Source organism: Eleutherodactylus coqui, chromosome 13, assembly GCF_035609145.1.
Source record: "Eleutherodactylus coqui strain aEleCoq1 chromosome 13, aEleCoq1.hap1, whole genome shotgun sequence".
Lineage (NCBI taxonomy): Eukaryota > Metazoa > Chordata > Amphibia > Anura > Eleutherodactylidae > Eleutherodactylus > Eleutherodactylus coqui.
Window position 1 is genome coordinate 87,142,317 of NC_089849.1, and position 18,178 is coordinate 87,160,494.

The 18,178-nt window shown below is 43.3% G+C and overlaps 1 protein-coding gene across 6 annotated transcripts in view; it reads right to left on the minus strand.

Annotated features, from left to right (window-relative positions):
• CARNS1 (carnosine synthase 1) overlaps positions 1–18,178 on the minus strand; it is a 55,899-nt gene that overhangs the window by 4,064 nt on the left and 33,657 nt on the right. For 4 of the 6 annotated variants that reach the window (XM_066586881.1, XM_066586878.1, XM_066586876.1 and 1 more), the window contains 8 exons: positions 13,884–13,899; positions 13,350–13,611; positions 8,783–8,872; positions 8,218–8,684; positions 7,920–8,124; positions 7,200–7,285; positions 6,737–6,968; positions 95–378 (listed from right to left, as the gene is read on the minus strand). In XM_066586881.1, the coding sequence (XP_066442978.1) occupies positions 95–378; positions 6,737–6,968; positions 7,200–7,285; positions 7,920–8,124; positions 8,218–8,684; positions 8,783–8,872; positions 13,350–13,611; positions 13,884–13,886 (1,629 nt within the window). In that variant the 5' untranslated portion in view covers positions 13,887–13,899. Of the gene's footprint in view, positions 1–94; positions 379–6,736; positions 6,969–7,199; positions 7,286–7,919; positions 8,125–8,217; positions 8,685–8,782; positions 8,873–13,349; positions 13,612–13,883; positions 13,900–15,107; positions 15,235–15,440; positions 15,525–18,178 lie in introns of those variants that run through there. The other 2 variants (XM_066586879.1, XM_066586880.1) reach the window with 2 other exon arrangements.

Consider the following 18,178-nt stretch of genomic DNA (forward strand, 5'->3'; position numbering starts at 1 on the left):
TCATAGTAAATGTAACCTAAAGAATTTAAGACCATTTTCTAGCGTAATTTGCTCCAGAAAACTGTTGAAGAGTGAATGTGCCCCAATGTGTTACCTTGATTCCATAACTCTGAGCAGCCTGCCAGATGAATTTTTTGCTAATGCCACCAGCACCGATCACCAAAACCTCTTTCCCTTCCATCACATATGTCATAGAACGCCTAAGCATTGTTTCGATTAGAGGACTCGATGCAGAGTCAACAGTGGTAGACCTTCCAGCTGCCAGGCTTCCGAGCACGCATTCATGGATCCCACAGCTTTCCAGACAAAGATCAGTGCTTACGCCAAGAATGACTGGTGACACCATGTAGTCAACACAAGTGAGAAGCATATCAACACCTTGAAGTCAGGGAGACAAAAAGCAAAGAGAAACGATTGATGTGAAAAGTTTGTATTGTCTTAAAAGACTAAAAAAATCAGGACACACAAAGTATAGCATAAAGCTCGGAATCTCTTGCTTTCCTTCATAGAGCCATAAAGTTACATGCAAAAAAATAATAATTTTTACCTGGGCCCCACTGGGTGTTGTGTACTAGTTTATACAGCTTCTATGGAACTCATGAAGCTATGTGCAGTAAAACTAGTGGTGGCTACACACAGGTAGACATGGCTGTATGAAAGTAAGCAGGACACTTAGAAAAAAAGAGCTCCGACTCCCTATAAAGATATATTAGGAAATGAATCCACATAGAACTGTGGATCTAAAAACAAATTATGTTGGACCTACACTTTAGGAAAACCTAATAGAATTGAAAGTAAAGAAAAGGAAAACAAGAGATAGTGATATCAACACCACGAGAACAGGTATTTCAGTTACATGCCAAGTCAGCTTCAGAAACCCTTTGAAATAATTGGCCAACCTTACAAATGGCCTTCCATGTAACACATCGATGAGGCTGGTCGAATAGAATGAGAGCTACTTGTTGGTTTCAACTCTAGCCTATAAGGGTCAGAGAGGGATGGTGGGGGGCACCTCCTCCATCCATTGTGTTCATATGCCCTGATAAGGCATATGGAGGGGGGGTTCACACTAGTTTACATTAACCATGACCCCTGGAGGCCCTTTTTATATCTTCAATCCTGGCCATACAGCTGGCACCTGCTGTTGGCATAGTTTCTGTGCTGCACCATACATTTACTGTGTTGGCTGTTAAAGGGGTTATGTCACTAGAAAAAAAAATTGCAATACTTACCTATTTCTCCCCTGGCAGCCATCTTCTCCTGGCTCTTGCGGTCCCCCCCGGGTCATCTCACCTCCAGCCTGCCTGGTTCCTGCGACGAAGTGTACATTACCCGGCAGGAAGAAAATGCCGGCAATGGACGCATCATAACAAGAGGTCTGGCCTGCTGGAGGCGAGGTGACCCGGGGGACTGGAGAAGATTAGCGAAGAGAAGATGCTGTATGAAGTTGACCTGGGGCCGAACAGGTAAGTATTGATTTTTTTTTTTATGACAAACCCCTTTAACCACTTCAGACTGCATCTAGGCTCCTGTCTATTGTCTCCATCCCAGAGTTCCACCTGAAATACCAAAAAGGGCATTAAGATAAACCCCTGGATGAAACCAGGGTGGTCGACTATGCTATTCTGTTTGGCCAAAATGCAGAAAACAGAAAATCAGCTGAAACACAGACTAAAGCTTGCAACTTTGGTCTTTATTTTAGTAATTACAGCCTATGTCAGGGGTTCTGTCTCCATGCGGATGGCATTGAGAGATTAAATAAAGAATTTTACTAGAGTCATGAGCCTCAGAGATGGTCAACTAACCGCACCTCAGATGAGAAACCAACTATTCAGAGGAAGCTGTGAATCAGGTCTCAGTAATAGAATTACTACACAGAAACCACTATTGATGGGGTAATGTAGGAAGAAGAGGCTTGCTTGGGCCAAGAGAGATAAGCTGTAGACCTTGCCCCTATGGAAATCTACTCTTTGGTCTGATAATGTTTGGTTCCAACCTGATTACGATAAGCACAGACAAGGTAGCCAACCTGATTTTCCTTTTCACTGAACAACTTAAAGAAAACATACAAACAACTATTTATAGGGCATATTGGAAACCCAAAATGAATGCCAAAAAGTCTAAGTAATATACATTGATCAGCCATAACACTAAAACCACTGACAGGTGAATTGACTGACAATGATCATCTTATGACAGTGGTGTAGAGGAAGGAGTAGGAGATATATGGCAGCAAGTGAACAGTCAGTGCAAGAGCTTGATGGGTTATAAATAGGGAAAATGGGCAAATGTAAGAATCTGAGCGACCCCGACAAGGGCCTAATTGTGAGAACTAGACAACTGGGTAAGAGCATGATGAGAAAGGCAGGTCTCGTGGGGAGTTCCTGGTTAGCAGCTACCAAAAGGTCCAAGGAAGGACAGCTAGTGAACCAATAACAGGGTCATGGCCTTCAAGACTTGCGGGGCGATGGTTAGCCCGCTTGTTCAGATCCGACAAAAGACCCACTGTAGTACAAATTGGTCAAAAAGTTGTTGGCTCCAATAGAAAATTGTCAGAACATACAGTGCATTGCAGCTTGCTATGTAGTCACAGAACAGTCAAACTGCTTACGATGACCATTGTCTACTGCCAAAAATGCCTCCACTGGGCACATAAGCATCAGAAGTGGACTATGGAGGAAGAAGAGGATGTCTGGTCTGCTGAATCAGATTTTCTTTTCCATCATATGAACAGCTACTGTAGGTGCACGAGTGTCGCCTGCCTGGGGAATAGATGACACCAAGATGTACAGATGGGTTATACTTAACTTAGCTTTTAACTCGACGTGTTATCACGCGGTGTGCTGCACCATCAGGTCTTGTTTATTTACACGTTGAATTACTTTACAATGGGTTTTATTGTGCTAAGAGAATAGCTTTTTAATAGCTTAAGATAAGATAACTTTCTGTGCCGTCACAATTAGTGTTGCTCGTTGTGATTGGCTGGGTTATAAAATTAAACAGATTTTTGCTAATGGCCCTTTTACATGGGCCGACAGTTGGGTAAATGACTGCACGAGCGCTGACATCATTGCTGAGGTCGTTAGCGCTCGTGCAGAGCGTTTACACTGAAAGACTTCACTGCCGGATCGTGGGCTTCTCCCTCAGCTGTGAGCGGGGAGCATTTATACAGAACGACAAGCTGGTGATCCAACAATGGCTTTTAAGCTGACTGAAAAGTCAGCATAACAACCTGTGAACGAAAAGTGAGTGATTTTTGTGCATTTACACTGCACCATTATCGCTCAAATTCATTTGTTTCAATGAATTTTGAGCAATAATCATCTCGAGTGAATGACCCATAAGTCGCATCATATCATCCCAAGATGACTTTTAGCAAAAATCAACTGAAAATCGTCTTACAAATAAAAACATGAGTGAGGGTGTTTTTTGTGGGTCAGTTGCTAGCCTCTTGCCTTGCAGTGCTGGGTCCTGGGTTCAAATCCCATCAAGGTCAGCATCTGCATGATTTTCATGATTTTGAAAAACCCTATCCAGATGTTGCCCTTGATCAGGTTTGAACCTACAATTCCAGCAGTGCTAACAACTGAGGCACCACACTTGTCAGTTCTGCTCCAGACGAGAAGAACAACGACAAGAATAAACATAATGAAAACATAAAAAACTCATCCAGACGTTGTCCTTGGTAAGATTTGAACCTACATCTCCAGCTCTGAAAGGCCGCAGTGCTAACAACTGGGTTATCACACCTGTGCTTTTTGCTCCAGAGGAAAAGACATTTGAACATAGAACTCCAGCAAGGCAGCAGTGCTAATGACAGAGCCATCATGCTCGTTCTTCCTTCTCCTCCTCCTTCCTTCTAGAATAGGAAAAAATGGAAGAGAAACAGGGCAAGTAGAAGGAGTAGTAGGGGAAGTAGTATAAGAATAAGTAGGAGGAGGAGAATAAAAAGTTGGAAATGTAGAAGGAGATGAAGGAGGGAGAAGCTTGGTGGCTCAGTGGCCATCACTATTGCCTTGTAGTGCTGGGGTTCTAGTTTCACAACTGATTATGGACAACATCTGCATGGAGTATGTATGTTCTCATTGGGCTTATTATTCTAAATCTTCTCCTCTTGAGAAAAAAGAAGTGTGGTGGCTCAGTTGTTTGCACTGCTCCTTTGCGGTGCTGGAGTTAGGTTCAAGGACAACATCTGGATGAGTTTTTTTAACGTTCTCTCGGTGTTTATTATTGTTGCTGTTTTTCTTATCCATAGTGGAATGAAAAAGTGTGCTGGCTCAGTTGTTGTAGGTTCAAAGCTGATGAAGGGTAACATCTGGATGGAGCTTTACAAAGTCATGCACACGTGACCTTGATGGGATTTGAACCTAGGATCCCAGTACTGAAGAAGGGCAAGAGAACTAAAAACTCAGCCACATAAAAAGAAAAAAGGGGAACGGGGACACACACATACATACTGACTTTTTTTTTAATGACTATTGATTTTAATGGGAGTCGGAATCAGCCATCCCATTCAACGAAAGTTTTAGAAAATCAGGTTGGGTACTCCCAACCCGGATATTTTAATTAATCGCTCATTACTAATCACAATCAAGGTAAAATGTGTCCCATTTGTACTGAAAGAAAAAGGCATGCCGGTAGAGGCAGTGTGATGTTCTGGGCATTTGTTCTACTGGGAAACCTTAGGTCTTGGTATTCATATGGATGTTACTTTGATATGTATTCCCTACCTAAACTTGCTGCAGACCAAGTACACCCCATGGGGCCTCTTTCAGCAGCATAATGCATCCTGCTATCCTGTAATAGTTTTTCAGGAATGGTTTAAGAAACATGACAAAAAGTTCAGGATGTTGACTTGGCCTCCAAATTCACCAGGCAGCAGAAATCAAGTCCTAAGCTCTTGCTCCCAACCTGAAGGTTGTGAGTTCAATCTCCGCTTTGTTCAGGTAGCCAGCTCAAGTTTCACTCAGCCTTTCGAAGTCGGTAAAATGAGTACCCAGCTTGGTGGGGGGTAATAAATAAATTACTTGAAAGTGCTGCTGAATAAGTTGGTGCTATACAAATAACTATATTTATTTATTTATTTTTTATCTCTATGATCTGCTGAAAAACAAATCTGATCTATGAAGGCCCCACCTCACAAAATACAGGACTTAAAAGGGGCATTCCAAGCTTTTAAAACTGCTGACCTATCCTCTGGATAGGTGTCCAGTAATTGATTGACGGGGTTCCTGAGTGGTGTATCTCTATCCATCAGCTCCAGTCTCCCGTCAGTGCAGTGGGGCTGGGCATCGTCATCAGTGTAAGTGCTGGCTTCACTTCCATTGAAACCATTGTCCAGTTCTGACCATAATAAGGAGCAGAAAGTATAACAGAAGCACAGCACTCCCATTAATTTTAATGGGAATGAAGCTGGCACTTACACTTCCTCCTCTGACCACCGATGGTGACATCTGGCCCATTGCACCAAACAGCGAATCCCCATCCATCAACTATTGATGACCTATCCAGCCCAGAATACCCCTTCAAAAGATTTGATGCCAGATATCACTGGGCACATTCAGGAGTTGTAGAGTCCATGCCTCAATGGATCTGAGCAGTTCTATCGGCAAGAGGGCAACTTACATAATATCAAGCAGGTGGATTTAATGTTGTGGCAAATATTGTATCCCCATAACTAAGAATACGGATATAAAAAACATTACCAGTATTTACTTTGAATTGTAAAATGATGAGAATTACAGTCACAATATTCCACACAAGTTCCTCCAGCTAAAAAATAAATGAATGCATCAATCTTTTTTTTTTTTTAAATAGACACTAGACAAAAAGTTTCCTATTTATATAGGCTGTCCGGGAACTTTCAAACAGTTGGCAACCTTAAGCAACGTGGGTGAGAAGATGATGTCTGGTTGACAAGATGAAGCAGGAGTAGGTGTGAGGGCGTTAGGGTGCTAGTGACTCTTCAACTGAAGGTGATGGCTACGACAGCATTCTCCAGTAATACCACATCATATGGTCTGCGCTTAGTTAGCCCATTATTCTCAACAAGATGATGAATGAAACTCACTGGACTCTATAAAAACTAGTTGGCAAGAGAAGAGTGATGCAGTAATGACTAGACCTCCACACTCACCCAAACCAAAGCTAGATGATTTGGGATTAGCTGGATCACAGTTACAGGACAAGCAGCCAAGAGAAACTAAGTAAATACATAGTAACATAGTATGTTAGACTGAATGAAGACAATGTCCATCTAATTCACCCTATTTCAACCCCCTAGTTGATCCAGAGGAAGGCAAAAACCCCAAGAGGCAGAAGCCAATTAGCCCATTTGAGGGAAAATTCCTTCCCGACTCCATAATGGCAATCAGAATAATCCCTGGATCAACCCTTGATAGTTCCTACCTGAATGCAAGACCCGAAACTACAAACCCGCTGGTCACCTAATGTCTATATCCTGTAATATCCGTCTGCTCGAGAAAGTATTTGGGAACTTCTTCAAGAGGAACTAACTTTGATACAGTAGCTATATCATAGTCGAAGGAATATGCAAAGCTATAGCAAAGGTAGCTAGGATGTGAATATAATAGAGAAGAACCTTATATGAGTAGGTATGAAGAAAGTTTTGAAGATAAAGAATTGTTCAAAAATTGCCTATTCTTAACCCAAATCTAAAGCACATGAGCAAAGCTAAATATGTTTCTCTATCTGTTAAAATAATTGAAATCCATACCGAGTACATCGGTTTGCACCTTGTTTCCTCCCCTTTCTTTAGGGTTCATATTTTTTTCTTCCTCCATTACTGCTTTCATGACCTTTTCTGAGGCTTCCTTGATTTGGACCCATACGTTTCTTTTTTGAGTCTCATCTAGCACTCCCCATGAATCTAGTGTGGTATCCAAAGACTGAGGAAGTGCCAATCGATGGCAGAGAGGCTTCTCTGCCCGCCCAACCATACATACCACCTGCAAAAGAGGCATCATAGATCTTATAAATTACATAAAATACAAATCAAAGCAACACAAAATGATAAAAACAATCACTGGTGAACATACACTATATGTTCATAAAACATCTGGGACAATGTTGTCTTATTTAAAAAAAATTCTAAAGAATTCTTCTCTTCAGGGGCTCAGGATATGGGTTTGAAGATTGGTGGGTACAAGCCCCTGGAGAATGGGGGGCAGCCCCGTTACCTTGCTTAGGATTGGTTGGTCTCCGCGAGATCGGCAGACAACGGCACAGAGACGGATCGTCAGCTCTGGGGGGCGCACGGAGCAGCCTGGGGGGTGGGGCAGAGACAGTAATACAGGAAGAGAGAGCGGGAGAAGGAGGAAGGCAGTAGTCGAAGAAAGTGAAGAATGAAAGAAGCATAGATGGAGGAAAGAAAGAGAGAGAAAGAGAGAAAGAACCGACCCTCCTTCAATACAGATACAATTACATCTGACAGTTTTATATATCTGGGATGTGAAGAGACAATCCTCTTCTCAGAAATCTATGAAGCTGCTGTCCAGTGCTGGAAAAATGGTAATGGAGCTGAAAAAAATCCCACAAAATCGTCTCCAGCACAGGAGGCAGGTGTAGTTATTGAGTAAGGGCCCAGTGTAATATAGAGTAGGTAAAAGGGAAAGTTTGACAGGGTATGCAATAAGAGAGGAACATGTTTAATAAAGAACATGAAAAAAATACGGACTGAATATGAAGCAAGAAACTGAGGGACGATGAGAGATGTATGTATAGATGAGAGATTGCATGGGAAAATAGAAGATAATGGAGAAGTAAGTGGACAGAAAAAGACGACAAATGAGAGGGAAGAGACAGAAGGAAGGTGGTGTCGGGAGAGGATTCTACAGAGTATCACTCTCTCCTTGCCCCTCCCATGCAGAGTATTTTCCCCTTTAAATAGCCATACTTACGTGGTATGCAGGCAGGAGGCGATGATGGCGTTATCCTACGTGGGGGCACAGTCGTCACAAAGCCCTCAAGCAGGACTGCTTGTCCTTGTGGGAGCTCAGAAAAAAGCCCCACCACCACGTCCGACACTTGAGGAGCATCTTGAGATGAATAGAAGCTTATGGCTGGAGAACGTCCTGGATAAGGCCAAAAGGTCTTCAAAACAACCTGAAGGAAAATAGAAGAGTTAGCAGAAAACAAGCTATACTGTACATAAAAGTCAATTAAAACTAGGTGTCAAAAGGAGAGCTTTTTAAATACCTTCTGATGGCCCTTCATCTTGAGTGAGGTAAGAAATGCGGAGATCTCTTGTCGAATTGTCTCTTCTCGTCCTTCTTTTTGACAAAGTTCTATCACCCTTGTAGTTTTGGCCTTCATAGCATACTTTCCCCAAAAACCTAACTGGTAAGAATTACTAAGAAGCAGGGCAGGAGTAAGAGGTAGTTGCTTAGTATCCAGCAGGAGTCGCACACCCAAGGTATTAGCAAGTAGATGGGAAAGTTTTGGAGATCCCCCCATTGGACATTCAAACTGCTCCCCCATCAGGAATTGAGGAGCTCCCAACCAGGAGAGGTAAGTGACACGTCGAGGAGGAGAAAAAGTGTCCAAGTAAGTGCGACCCCCAAAATCAAAAGTCACAGCCTGCTTGATGAAAAGAGGAACTGTAGTGGTTGGAGAAGGTGGAGCTGGGCAGAACCACGAGGTGGAGAGACAAAGGAGTATTTTTCCTGGGAAAAAAAGTTAAATGAACTCAATAAGATGTGTTTTTACTTTATTCTTATTTGTTTTGCACTCACACATCAGTTACTTTACGGTTTTGTCTTACCAGGACATTGTCTCGCACCCTCCAGAAGAATAGACATGGCAGAGCTGGGAGCCCCAAGGACACAGATTGTAGTGGTATCCATGTTATGATCTGACAAGACAAAGATATTTTATTACACACGGATATTTCATTCTTTCTTTTTCAGGTATCTTCAGTTGACTCATGTCAAAAATGTTCTTACATAGAATGGTAGAGTTGGAAGGACCCCCAGGCTTATCGGGTCCAACCCCCTGCTCAGTGCAGGATCACTAAATCATCCCAGACAGATATTTGTCCAGCCTTTGTTTGTACACTTTCATTGAAGTAGAACTCACCACCTCCCGTGGCAACCTGTTCCAAGGATAGGCCATCAATGTGTGGGCGGTAGGAATCCTTACCCCTGGTATCCCCATGGTCATCAGAACAAGAGGGCAGTGGAGCTCACTGGAGCACTTCAGCCTCCTCATTGCATTACGAACACAGCAGCATCCATGCGCATACAGCTGTGCCTAGCAAAGAAAGGGCCAGTAACCACTGACATTTCTTTGTTCTGTTGATTGCCAGGGTCCTGAAGCCGAGACCCCCATCCAATCACACACTGATGCCCTATCGTAAACATAGTGGTATTTGGTTGCCGGAAAAAAAACGGAGCTAAAAGGCACCAACCATCAACCTGACCCATGCTATTATAAAGTTGTAAGAGTAGGGACAACAGTGGAAAACAGTGAAACCTCTCCAAAAGTCCACCTTGGTATCCAAATCAGATTTTCTGGGACAGGTTTTTAGTTCCAACATACACTACGCAAACCGGCCATTTCCTTCGAGAAGAACGGCTCCCTAGAAGACCACTTTTCATTGCAATTTTGAGTGGTCGTCTCAAAGAAGTTTCACCGTATTTCGTTTTTACTTGAAAGTAATACAACAAATATATACTTATGAGAGAACACACAGAAAGAAATAAGTGACTGAGCCTTACGGAGAAGACCTCCAGTAGACAGAGCCCTGCAGTGATACTGTAGCCCACTATATCAATGAATACATAACACTCTTGACTGTCATTGACGTAGTTACATCGTTGTAGATGGAAGTTTCAACATTACAGTTCACACCATAGGGGTATATTCATGCAGTATGTGCAGTGCAACTCTCTCTGCCGTCACAATGAGGCAGCAAAGAACTACCAGGAACTATACCCAGAATTGGTCATCCGGAGAGCCGGCAGCCAAGTGAAAGTGAAAACAAGACAGGATTATTGACTTCAGACTTCCTTAACAGTTTCTTCAGAAAAGAATGATTCATGTTGGAGCTATTTGTAAAATAAAAACATAAATGATAGGTCCAGGAGGACAAAGCAGAGGGCTACATAGCGAAAGCCAGACTAGCCTATCCCCAAACAAAACAACAGTCAGGGCTCCTGCCCACGGCCAGATATTTGCTGCAGGATCCACAGTTGGCATCTGCACCGTGGATCCGCAGCAAATAGTGACCATAGCATGCTATGGAAAATCTATTCTTCCTGCTCACTTGCGGAAACCAATTGTGGTTTCCGTAAGAGGAGGAAAAAATCACAGCATGCTCCATTCTTATGCGGATTTTGTGCGGACGGCTTCCATTGAAGTCAATGGAAGCCATCTGACCCGAGGCCTGTACTGCGCATGTGCAACGGTGAGCCACCGGATCCATACCAGTACAGAAAAGAAGCCGACAGAGCAGGTACACGCGAACGTCGCTGATGCCAGAGCCGGATTCCACATGCAGAATCCAACTCTGCAGACTATTGACTGAAGGTCTTCTCGTTTTTTCCCATCTGGTCCGGATCTTCATCAAGACTACTTTCAGCTACAACTCTCCCACTCCTACTCCCAATATTGTTCCTGCTACTGCCCCCCAATATTGTGCTTCCCCAGTAGCCCTCTTACACTGCGACGGCTGTCCACCACTGGGGAAGGTAAACTTTATCAGGCTCCTACATAATCAGAAATGGTAATATAATCAGCCTTGTGGGATTCTCAGTACTCACAAACAGCAAATTTGGATATATAGAGAGATGCCTTGTAGTATAGCTTGTCGGACCTCCGCAGGCGGGTTGGAGTAAAAGATAAGACATTCATTGCGTTAAGCAATAAACTAGTCTTTACTATGGCACCGTCCTTTTATTGAGAAAAAGCCTTATGGGATCGGGGTTATGGCCCTTCCGACATACAGTAGGCCTGGCATAGCTCCAAGGTCACTCTCACTATCCGGTTAGGTTCATTCACACAAGTCTTAGGTATTCGGTAAAGTCACACAGCAGTAAGGCCAGGTCCCCTGACCAGTAATTTACACTTCCAAGACCAGGAGGCTCCATTATTTCTTGGCAGCATTCTCTACCACTGACACACCCAACCTCTCTCACTAAAGGTAATAAAGGGCAAGGTGTGGCAGGTAAGCATGGCCTGAGTACAAGAGGCCTTACAAGCACCTTCCTGAATCATATACACTTTCATTTGCTTGTCAGACTCTTGTTCCCCCAGTACAGTGACCACTTATTTTAGCCTCTAATGGCCACTGCACTGGGGCCGAAATAACAAAAACTAAGTAGCCACAACAGGGTCTGTAACATCAAAGCAATATCTAACAGTTGCACGCCATATAACTATTTCAGTATAATAGAAATATAGTACAAGAACAGCAGTCAGGTGAACCTTCTGAGTGCAAACGTAGTATATAGTACATACATTTGCATAAAAAGGGGGGGGCTCACCTGGTGCACACGGTCTAACCCAAGTGAAAGGGTCGACTGTTGCACCCATAAAAAGCCCCCCGTAGCTAAACAAAAGTCAGGTTGCTTTGCTCCCTGCAAACCAACGTAGTGGTGAGCTGCTGGACCTTACACCAGATAGGTTCCCAGGATAACAAAAAAGAAAAGACATAAAAAAGAAGGCCCTGTACTTCTTGGGGGGAACAACGAAAGTGCAAGTGACTTATTTGTGTAGAACATCCAAAAGTAGTTCCAGACGGTGGTAGGGCTTCTGCCCAAAAACGGATATTTGCTGCAAAATCTGTGGTGGGCATCTGCAGCAAATGTCACCCACAGCATGATATGGGAAAGTGATTCTTCCTGCACACTTGCGGAAACTAATTGTGCTTTTTGCAAGTGGAGGGAAAATCGCAGCATGCTCCATTTTTTCGCGGATTCCGCACGGACGGCTTCCATTGTAGTCAATGGAAGCCGTCCGATACTTGTTGCAAAAAGGTTGCAGATTCCATGTCATCGCTAGGCGATGACGTGGGAAAAGCAGACTTTTTTTAAAAACCTGTACTGCGCATGTCCGACAGCTCGCCATGCGGACTATCTGCATACAGAAGAAAAAGAAACTAAACAGGCATGTGTGGACGCTGCTGCATGTGGAATCCGGCTCTGCAGTGTGCAGGCGGCCTTAGGATGAGGTACCGGTAACCACTATTTATTTAAAACACGTATACAATAACAACAAAGCAAAAAGAATACTACAAACATACAAAAAGAATAAGATGCATGCGGGAGGCAGGTATGACGCGTTTCGGCATCCTGTCACCCCTTTATCAAGCTGCCCCATACTGTACAAGCCATCTTTAAATAGCCCGAGACAGTTTCAAGATTTCCTCCCCTTAGTGATGTCACAGCACCATCTTTATGGTTTTTCTTTATTTCAGTATAATAAAGTAACAAACCGCACCCAACAACACGGCTCTTAACTCCACCATCCTTAAAAGCCGATATCAATAGTGAGTACTGAGTTTCTCTTTCATGGCTATTATGGCAGGGTATGCATGGTGGAAATATGTTCATAGAGTTCTTAGGCTTCATTACCATAAAAACACAATTCTTATGGCTGCTGTCATGGTCAGCGGTATCCCTTACCTCTTCCTGCTGTTGGGCGTGGCCATCGCCATATCCTTAGGAGATCTTTGGCAGATAATGTCAGTTTCTGGGCACTCAGCTTCCCCATCTCCGCCAATCCAATAGGGCACCTGGCTATTTAAAGCACACTCTCCCGCTAGCAGGTGCCTGAGCGATCAGTCTCTATACTGTGTGAAAGAGCAAGTTTGTTTTGTCTGATCTCCTGGTATTTGATCTGTGTCTGAACGATCCAGCTTTCTTAACCTCTCCATTCCTGACCTTTGACTACACTTTCCTTGTCTGCTGTCTGCCCTGACCCTTGGCCTGATCTACTTTGTGAAAGTATTCTTCCTGCCCTGACTCCAGCTCTCATCCCTATCTACATCCCTATCTGCATCACCGTAGTTCTGTCTCAGTTGCATCAGCAGCCATATAACAAAGACTATTTCTAGGGTAAATGTCTGGGGTTCCCCGCAGAGAAGACCAGATCCCAACTGGCAGGCTTAAAGGGTGTAAACCAGGGAACCCCATGTGCAGCCTCCAGATCTAGCTCTAAGCTAAATCGGTTTCGTGGCACATTGGATCCACATTGGACAACAATGAAGAGTCAAGTTGCGATAAGGAAATACCATATATGACTGGTGCACAAATGGATAAGTCAACACATGTAGCACTAGTAAAAGATAAACATTACATGGGTTGCAGAATACTATTGACTTTACCTACCTGTACGAGGTTGCTTGCTCCTATCTTGTGTCTCAGGAAGCCCGGCATTGATCAGAACCTTCTGCAGATCCTCATAGCATTCCTTAACATTTTCATATTTTCGTATATCATTGTCCCCCTTATTCTTTCCTGGTGGCATTTCTGTGGAAGGTCTCATTCCCCAAGGAGGGCCATCAGGGGCAACCCCAGGTACCCACACCTCACTTAACTCTCCATCTTTGGAGTACATAGGATGATCCAATATGAACTGATCAAGAGACAGCTAGGGAACCAGGTCAAGCAAACGAAAAAGTGGAGGGATGGTAAAATGAGACAACAAGGGTAAGAGAAAAGTAACTTCACAAATACATAATGCAGATCACTTGTTAGATCCTTCTGAGAAGCAATTCATTGTAGCAAGATGACATAGTAGCACTAACAGCTAATCAGCTTAAGACAGGAAAGACACCAACTGAACACAAAGTGACACATGTGACAAGAAGCAAGGATAAATAAGACAGGCATAGAGGGATGAGGCCGGTAGACTCTACTCACCATGGCGAGTCTTCTCCTGAAACGCAAAAGAAATATTACAGATTAATGGAAGAGGACAAACACATTGCAATGACAGAGATCTCGAAGGGAATTCCGAATCCCCGAAAAACACTTCCTATTGGCTCAAAATGTTTTCTATGTAAATGTTCTCTGCCCAATTACTGGAACCAATGGATAAGCTTGTTGCTCTTGGGGTTCCTGTCCTTCAAAGACCCTCTAGGAAAGAGGGACCCTGGGCAGTTGCCCATTTTTCGGCGCCCTCACAAGTAGCCTTGAATGTACTTCATCACCATAACAAACAATGCTCCATGGATAACATGTCACCTCAGTGGCCACTATCACATAGTGCTAAATGACATTCAGGGAACGAAAGTAAATATTAGCAGTCAGAAATCTCTCCAATAGTATCTATAGCACTTAAAGTGAATATGATTTCATTGAAATTAGAAAATACTGGAGCTCCAAGGACCCGAACGGATCCTTTAGACAATGGACATGGCATTAGCTGTTATGGTTCCACTATGAACGGAAGCCATGATGCTGTAGCCATACCACAATCCCATAAGCACCCTACAGTCTGTCACTTGATGGAGAATAAAACTTCCATTTGGGGGGAACCTACAGCCCGTCATGTAACCCAACCTCAACTCAGTACAAGCGAAAATACAAACAAAATGATACCAACTCAAAATCAATGTCTCAGAGAGTCAAGTTTTCTGCGGCAGACAATATACAGGCTTAGTGTTGTGTCTTGGCACTCTCTTAGACTACTAAGATGTCTAAAACCCATAAACAAATGCAATGTCCACATAGCAACATAATCAGTCAACTTCAAGTAAAATTCCAGTAAATCAATATATTAAAAGAGTTCCTCATCAACAGCAGCTACATTCTACGATTGCAAGAATTCAAGTGTATCGATACACACAATCCACCTTATGATCATACTAGGCTACACCAGAGAGAATCTCCCCAATAGCTCATGTTATACAAGGTCCTCTCAGTACAAGCACCTGCAACAAAGTCCCTGATTGTATCAATATACTCCCCACTAAATGTAACAATGTCAGAACATTCTATCTAATCACGCTACAATGTTATCAAAGCAGCAAAAACTATGCGGATTGTTCTAAAAGCCAGGAAAAACAGAGTTACTGGCCCCTTCTCCTCAATCTACAAAGATTCCATAAGAGGTTCTTCTATACAGAAATATAAAGTTCTCACCTCTAAGTGTCCTCACAGGAATAACGACAGGTAAAGGGAAACCTCACGAGACAGACAGGCACAAAGAGAGCTCCAGGGGATTAGGACGTCGCTTAAATCCTGCTCCCCCCGCCTGCTCCCTCCCTGTTAGGCTTTACTTGAGCTGCTCCCAGCTGTCACTCAGCCAGGGCCATATCAGTGGGTCAACAGCACAGCAGTGCCCATCAATCAAGCTGATGTGATATTGGGAACTTATTCCATTACACCCAGTGCTGTACTCTGCTCTGCTATTCCTGTACCAGAAGACAAACCCAGCTGTTAGTATACTGAACAGGCCACCATTCATGTACTCACTCTGACATTGCTGTCTTCCATCGCCTCCCCTGACTCACATACTATTAAGTGCACATAATGGAATCAGCAAATCCTGGGAGCATTTGTTGCCTCTGTATAAAATAGGGGGGGGGGGGGGGGGAATTAAAAAAAGTCTTTGTTTAGGATTTTGTAAAGGTCCAGGAACTTCGTCTATTCATTCTTCTGCAGGATGAGGAAGTTCTTATCTCGCCATCTAGGACAAAATTACTCTTGTGTTATAGCACACAGCCCGTACCACGCTGCTCCTGGCATGATCTCATAGGGTCCCTGCGGTCTTGTGATTTACACAGCCCACATCTTGTCCATTGTCTACTGAACACACACAAAGCATTGAGAATGCTTTTCTTCGGCTTCTGTGTTGATGTCACCCATCACATTCCCCGGCCATTATATGCAAATAAAGAGCACTTGCCCCGTTCCACAGTCACAACATAATATAAAGGGGGTTTTGTACGCTATAGCCCCTCTATTAAAGGCCGCTTTCATGCATCTGTTGCTTCTGTGTACTAAATTATGATTTTGTTGCAAAGCATGTAAACAAAAATGTAAAAAACTTCTAAACCTACAAAAATGGACTTTGTAAAAATGTGGGCATTCATTCTTCACTGAGGGGGTAATACAAGGCGGCTCTCATATACAAACATTTTCGGCTTTTCCTACACACAATGGCCCACCGATCTGTTAGTTCCATAATCATATTTTTGGTGGGTCCCTATGGGAAAAGACTTCTGTAGTTTCGTTTATGCTAAATACATAGATCCCATCTTTTCATATTAACCCCTTAAGGACCAGGGTGTTTCGATCCTGAAGGACTAGATACTTTTTAGGGGTTGTACACGGAGGGAGCTCGCCTTTAGGGTCGTGAACGACTAAACAGTTAACAACAACCATCCATGTGCTGATTTTAGATCTGTATTTTTTTTCTTCAGCTACCGAAATTTTTTTTGCTGAGTTTTTTTTGTTTGCGTGACATAGTATTTTCAGATCTTTTTTTTTACTGACTTTTTTTCTCCGTTTTTTTGTTTTATTGGGGATACTTAGTTGTATTTTTTAAAATGAGTATAATTATACTAAAATACATTATGGGAAGGAGTTCTTCATTTTGTTTCGGACGTTTTGATATATAACATGTATGTTGACGGTGACGGTTTTGGTTGGCGTCTGCAGTGGGTCATTTTCTTTTTTATGTATACATTTTTTTACTTATTTTTGTAAGTATTTTTTTTTTTTTACTATTTATAACCTCCTTGATGTCATATAAGACCTCTGGGGTCCTGCACATTGTTTTTTGTTTTTCACACTTTTCCATTGTAGCTGGGGCATCAATAGGAGCCCCATTTACAGGGAAAACATTCCCCTGTAGTGACAATAGTTATTAACAGCTGATTAGGGTCCCCCGGGGTCCTGCAACTATGCTGTTATAGGGGGCAGCAGGTGGTCACGTGATCGCTGGGGCGCATAGTGGAAGTAATACTTCCACTTTCAATTTTTAGTACATAGTGCTCATTGAGCGCTAAGTAGCCGGGAAAGGGGAAGGGAGAAGTGGTTAAAAAGCACTTCTCTTCTCTTCTGGGTTCTCTGCTATGTTTGATGAAGTACCCCAGAGTTGGTGACCCACAGGATCACTACTACCAACTAATGTATATATATATTTTTATATATGTGCATAATTATGTGTATATGCCTTTAAATGGGCCTGAAAGTGTTAATGCCTGGTGTTCTTACCACCTAGCACTGCTTGACTGTGCATAGTGCACCCTAAAATGCTCTCACACCTGTCAGTCACTACTAGCTAGCCTGGGATTGGGTAGTCAGTTTTCCCCTAGCTCAGGATCGGTCGACAAAGAAAGTATAAAAGGTAGAGAGTGGGTGGGGTTAGCCAGTCTAGTCCAGGCTGGAGAGTGTTTAGTCCAGGGAAACCTGAGATAGGGACTGAAGGGAAAAAAGGCGACCATCTACTCTACCCATTGCGGTGAGAAGAACATCTCGTGTGAGTACTAACAAACAAAGGTTATTAAGAGTAAAGAGGACTAAGGGAAAAAAATCAAGTTTATTTTGGAGACTCCGCGCGCGAGAGAGAGAAATGTAAGCAAGTCAGCAGTTAATTCTTTCCAGTAATAGTCCACTAACTGAATCTCTAGTGAATGATACACGTGGAGTCTGTAATCTAAAAGCTGACAATGCAATGAACGTGTATGATTTATTAAAAGTGAATATAATGCAAGTGATGTAACTACTGAACAACCAAGTACCCTCTCTCCCTGCAATAAAGTGTTCAAACAGTTTTCATCTAAAAGTCTGCTTCCCTGAGTGCTTCCTACCAACTACAACCACTGCACTGAGACACCACACAATGGTACAGAGGAGCCATTTTTGTTTAGTTTTCCAATACCACCTGTCTGCTGATGACACCCAGCTATACACCTCCTCCCGTGACATCTCTGCACCTTTCCTCCAAAACATCCCCGATAGAGATGAGCGAGCATACTCGCTAAGGCTAGCTACTCGAGCGAGTAGTGCCTAAGTCGAGTATCTGCCCGCTCATCTCTAAAGATTCGGCTGCCGGCGCGGGTGACAGGTGAGTTGCGGGAGTGAGCAGGGGGGAGCGGGAGAGAGGGATCTCCCCTCCGTTCCTCCCCACTCTCCCCCGACACTCCCCGTCCGCCGCCGGCAGCCGAATCTTTAGAGACGAGCGGGCAGATACTCGACTAAGGCAC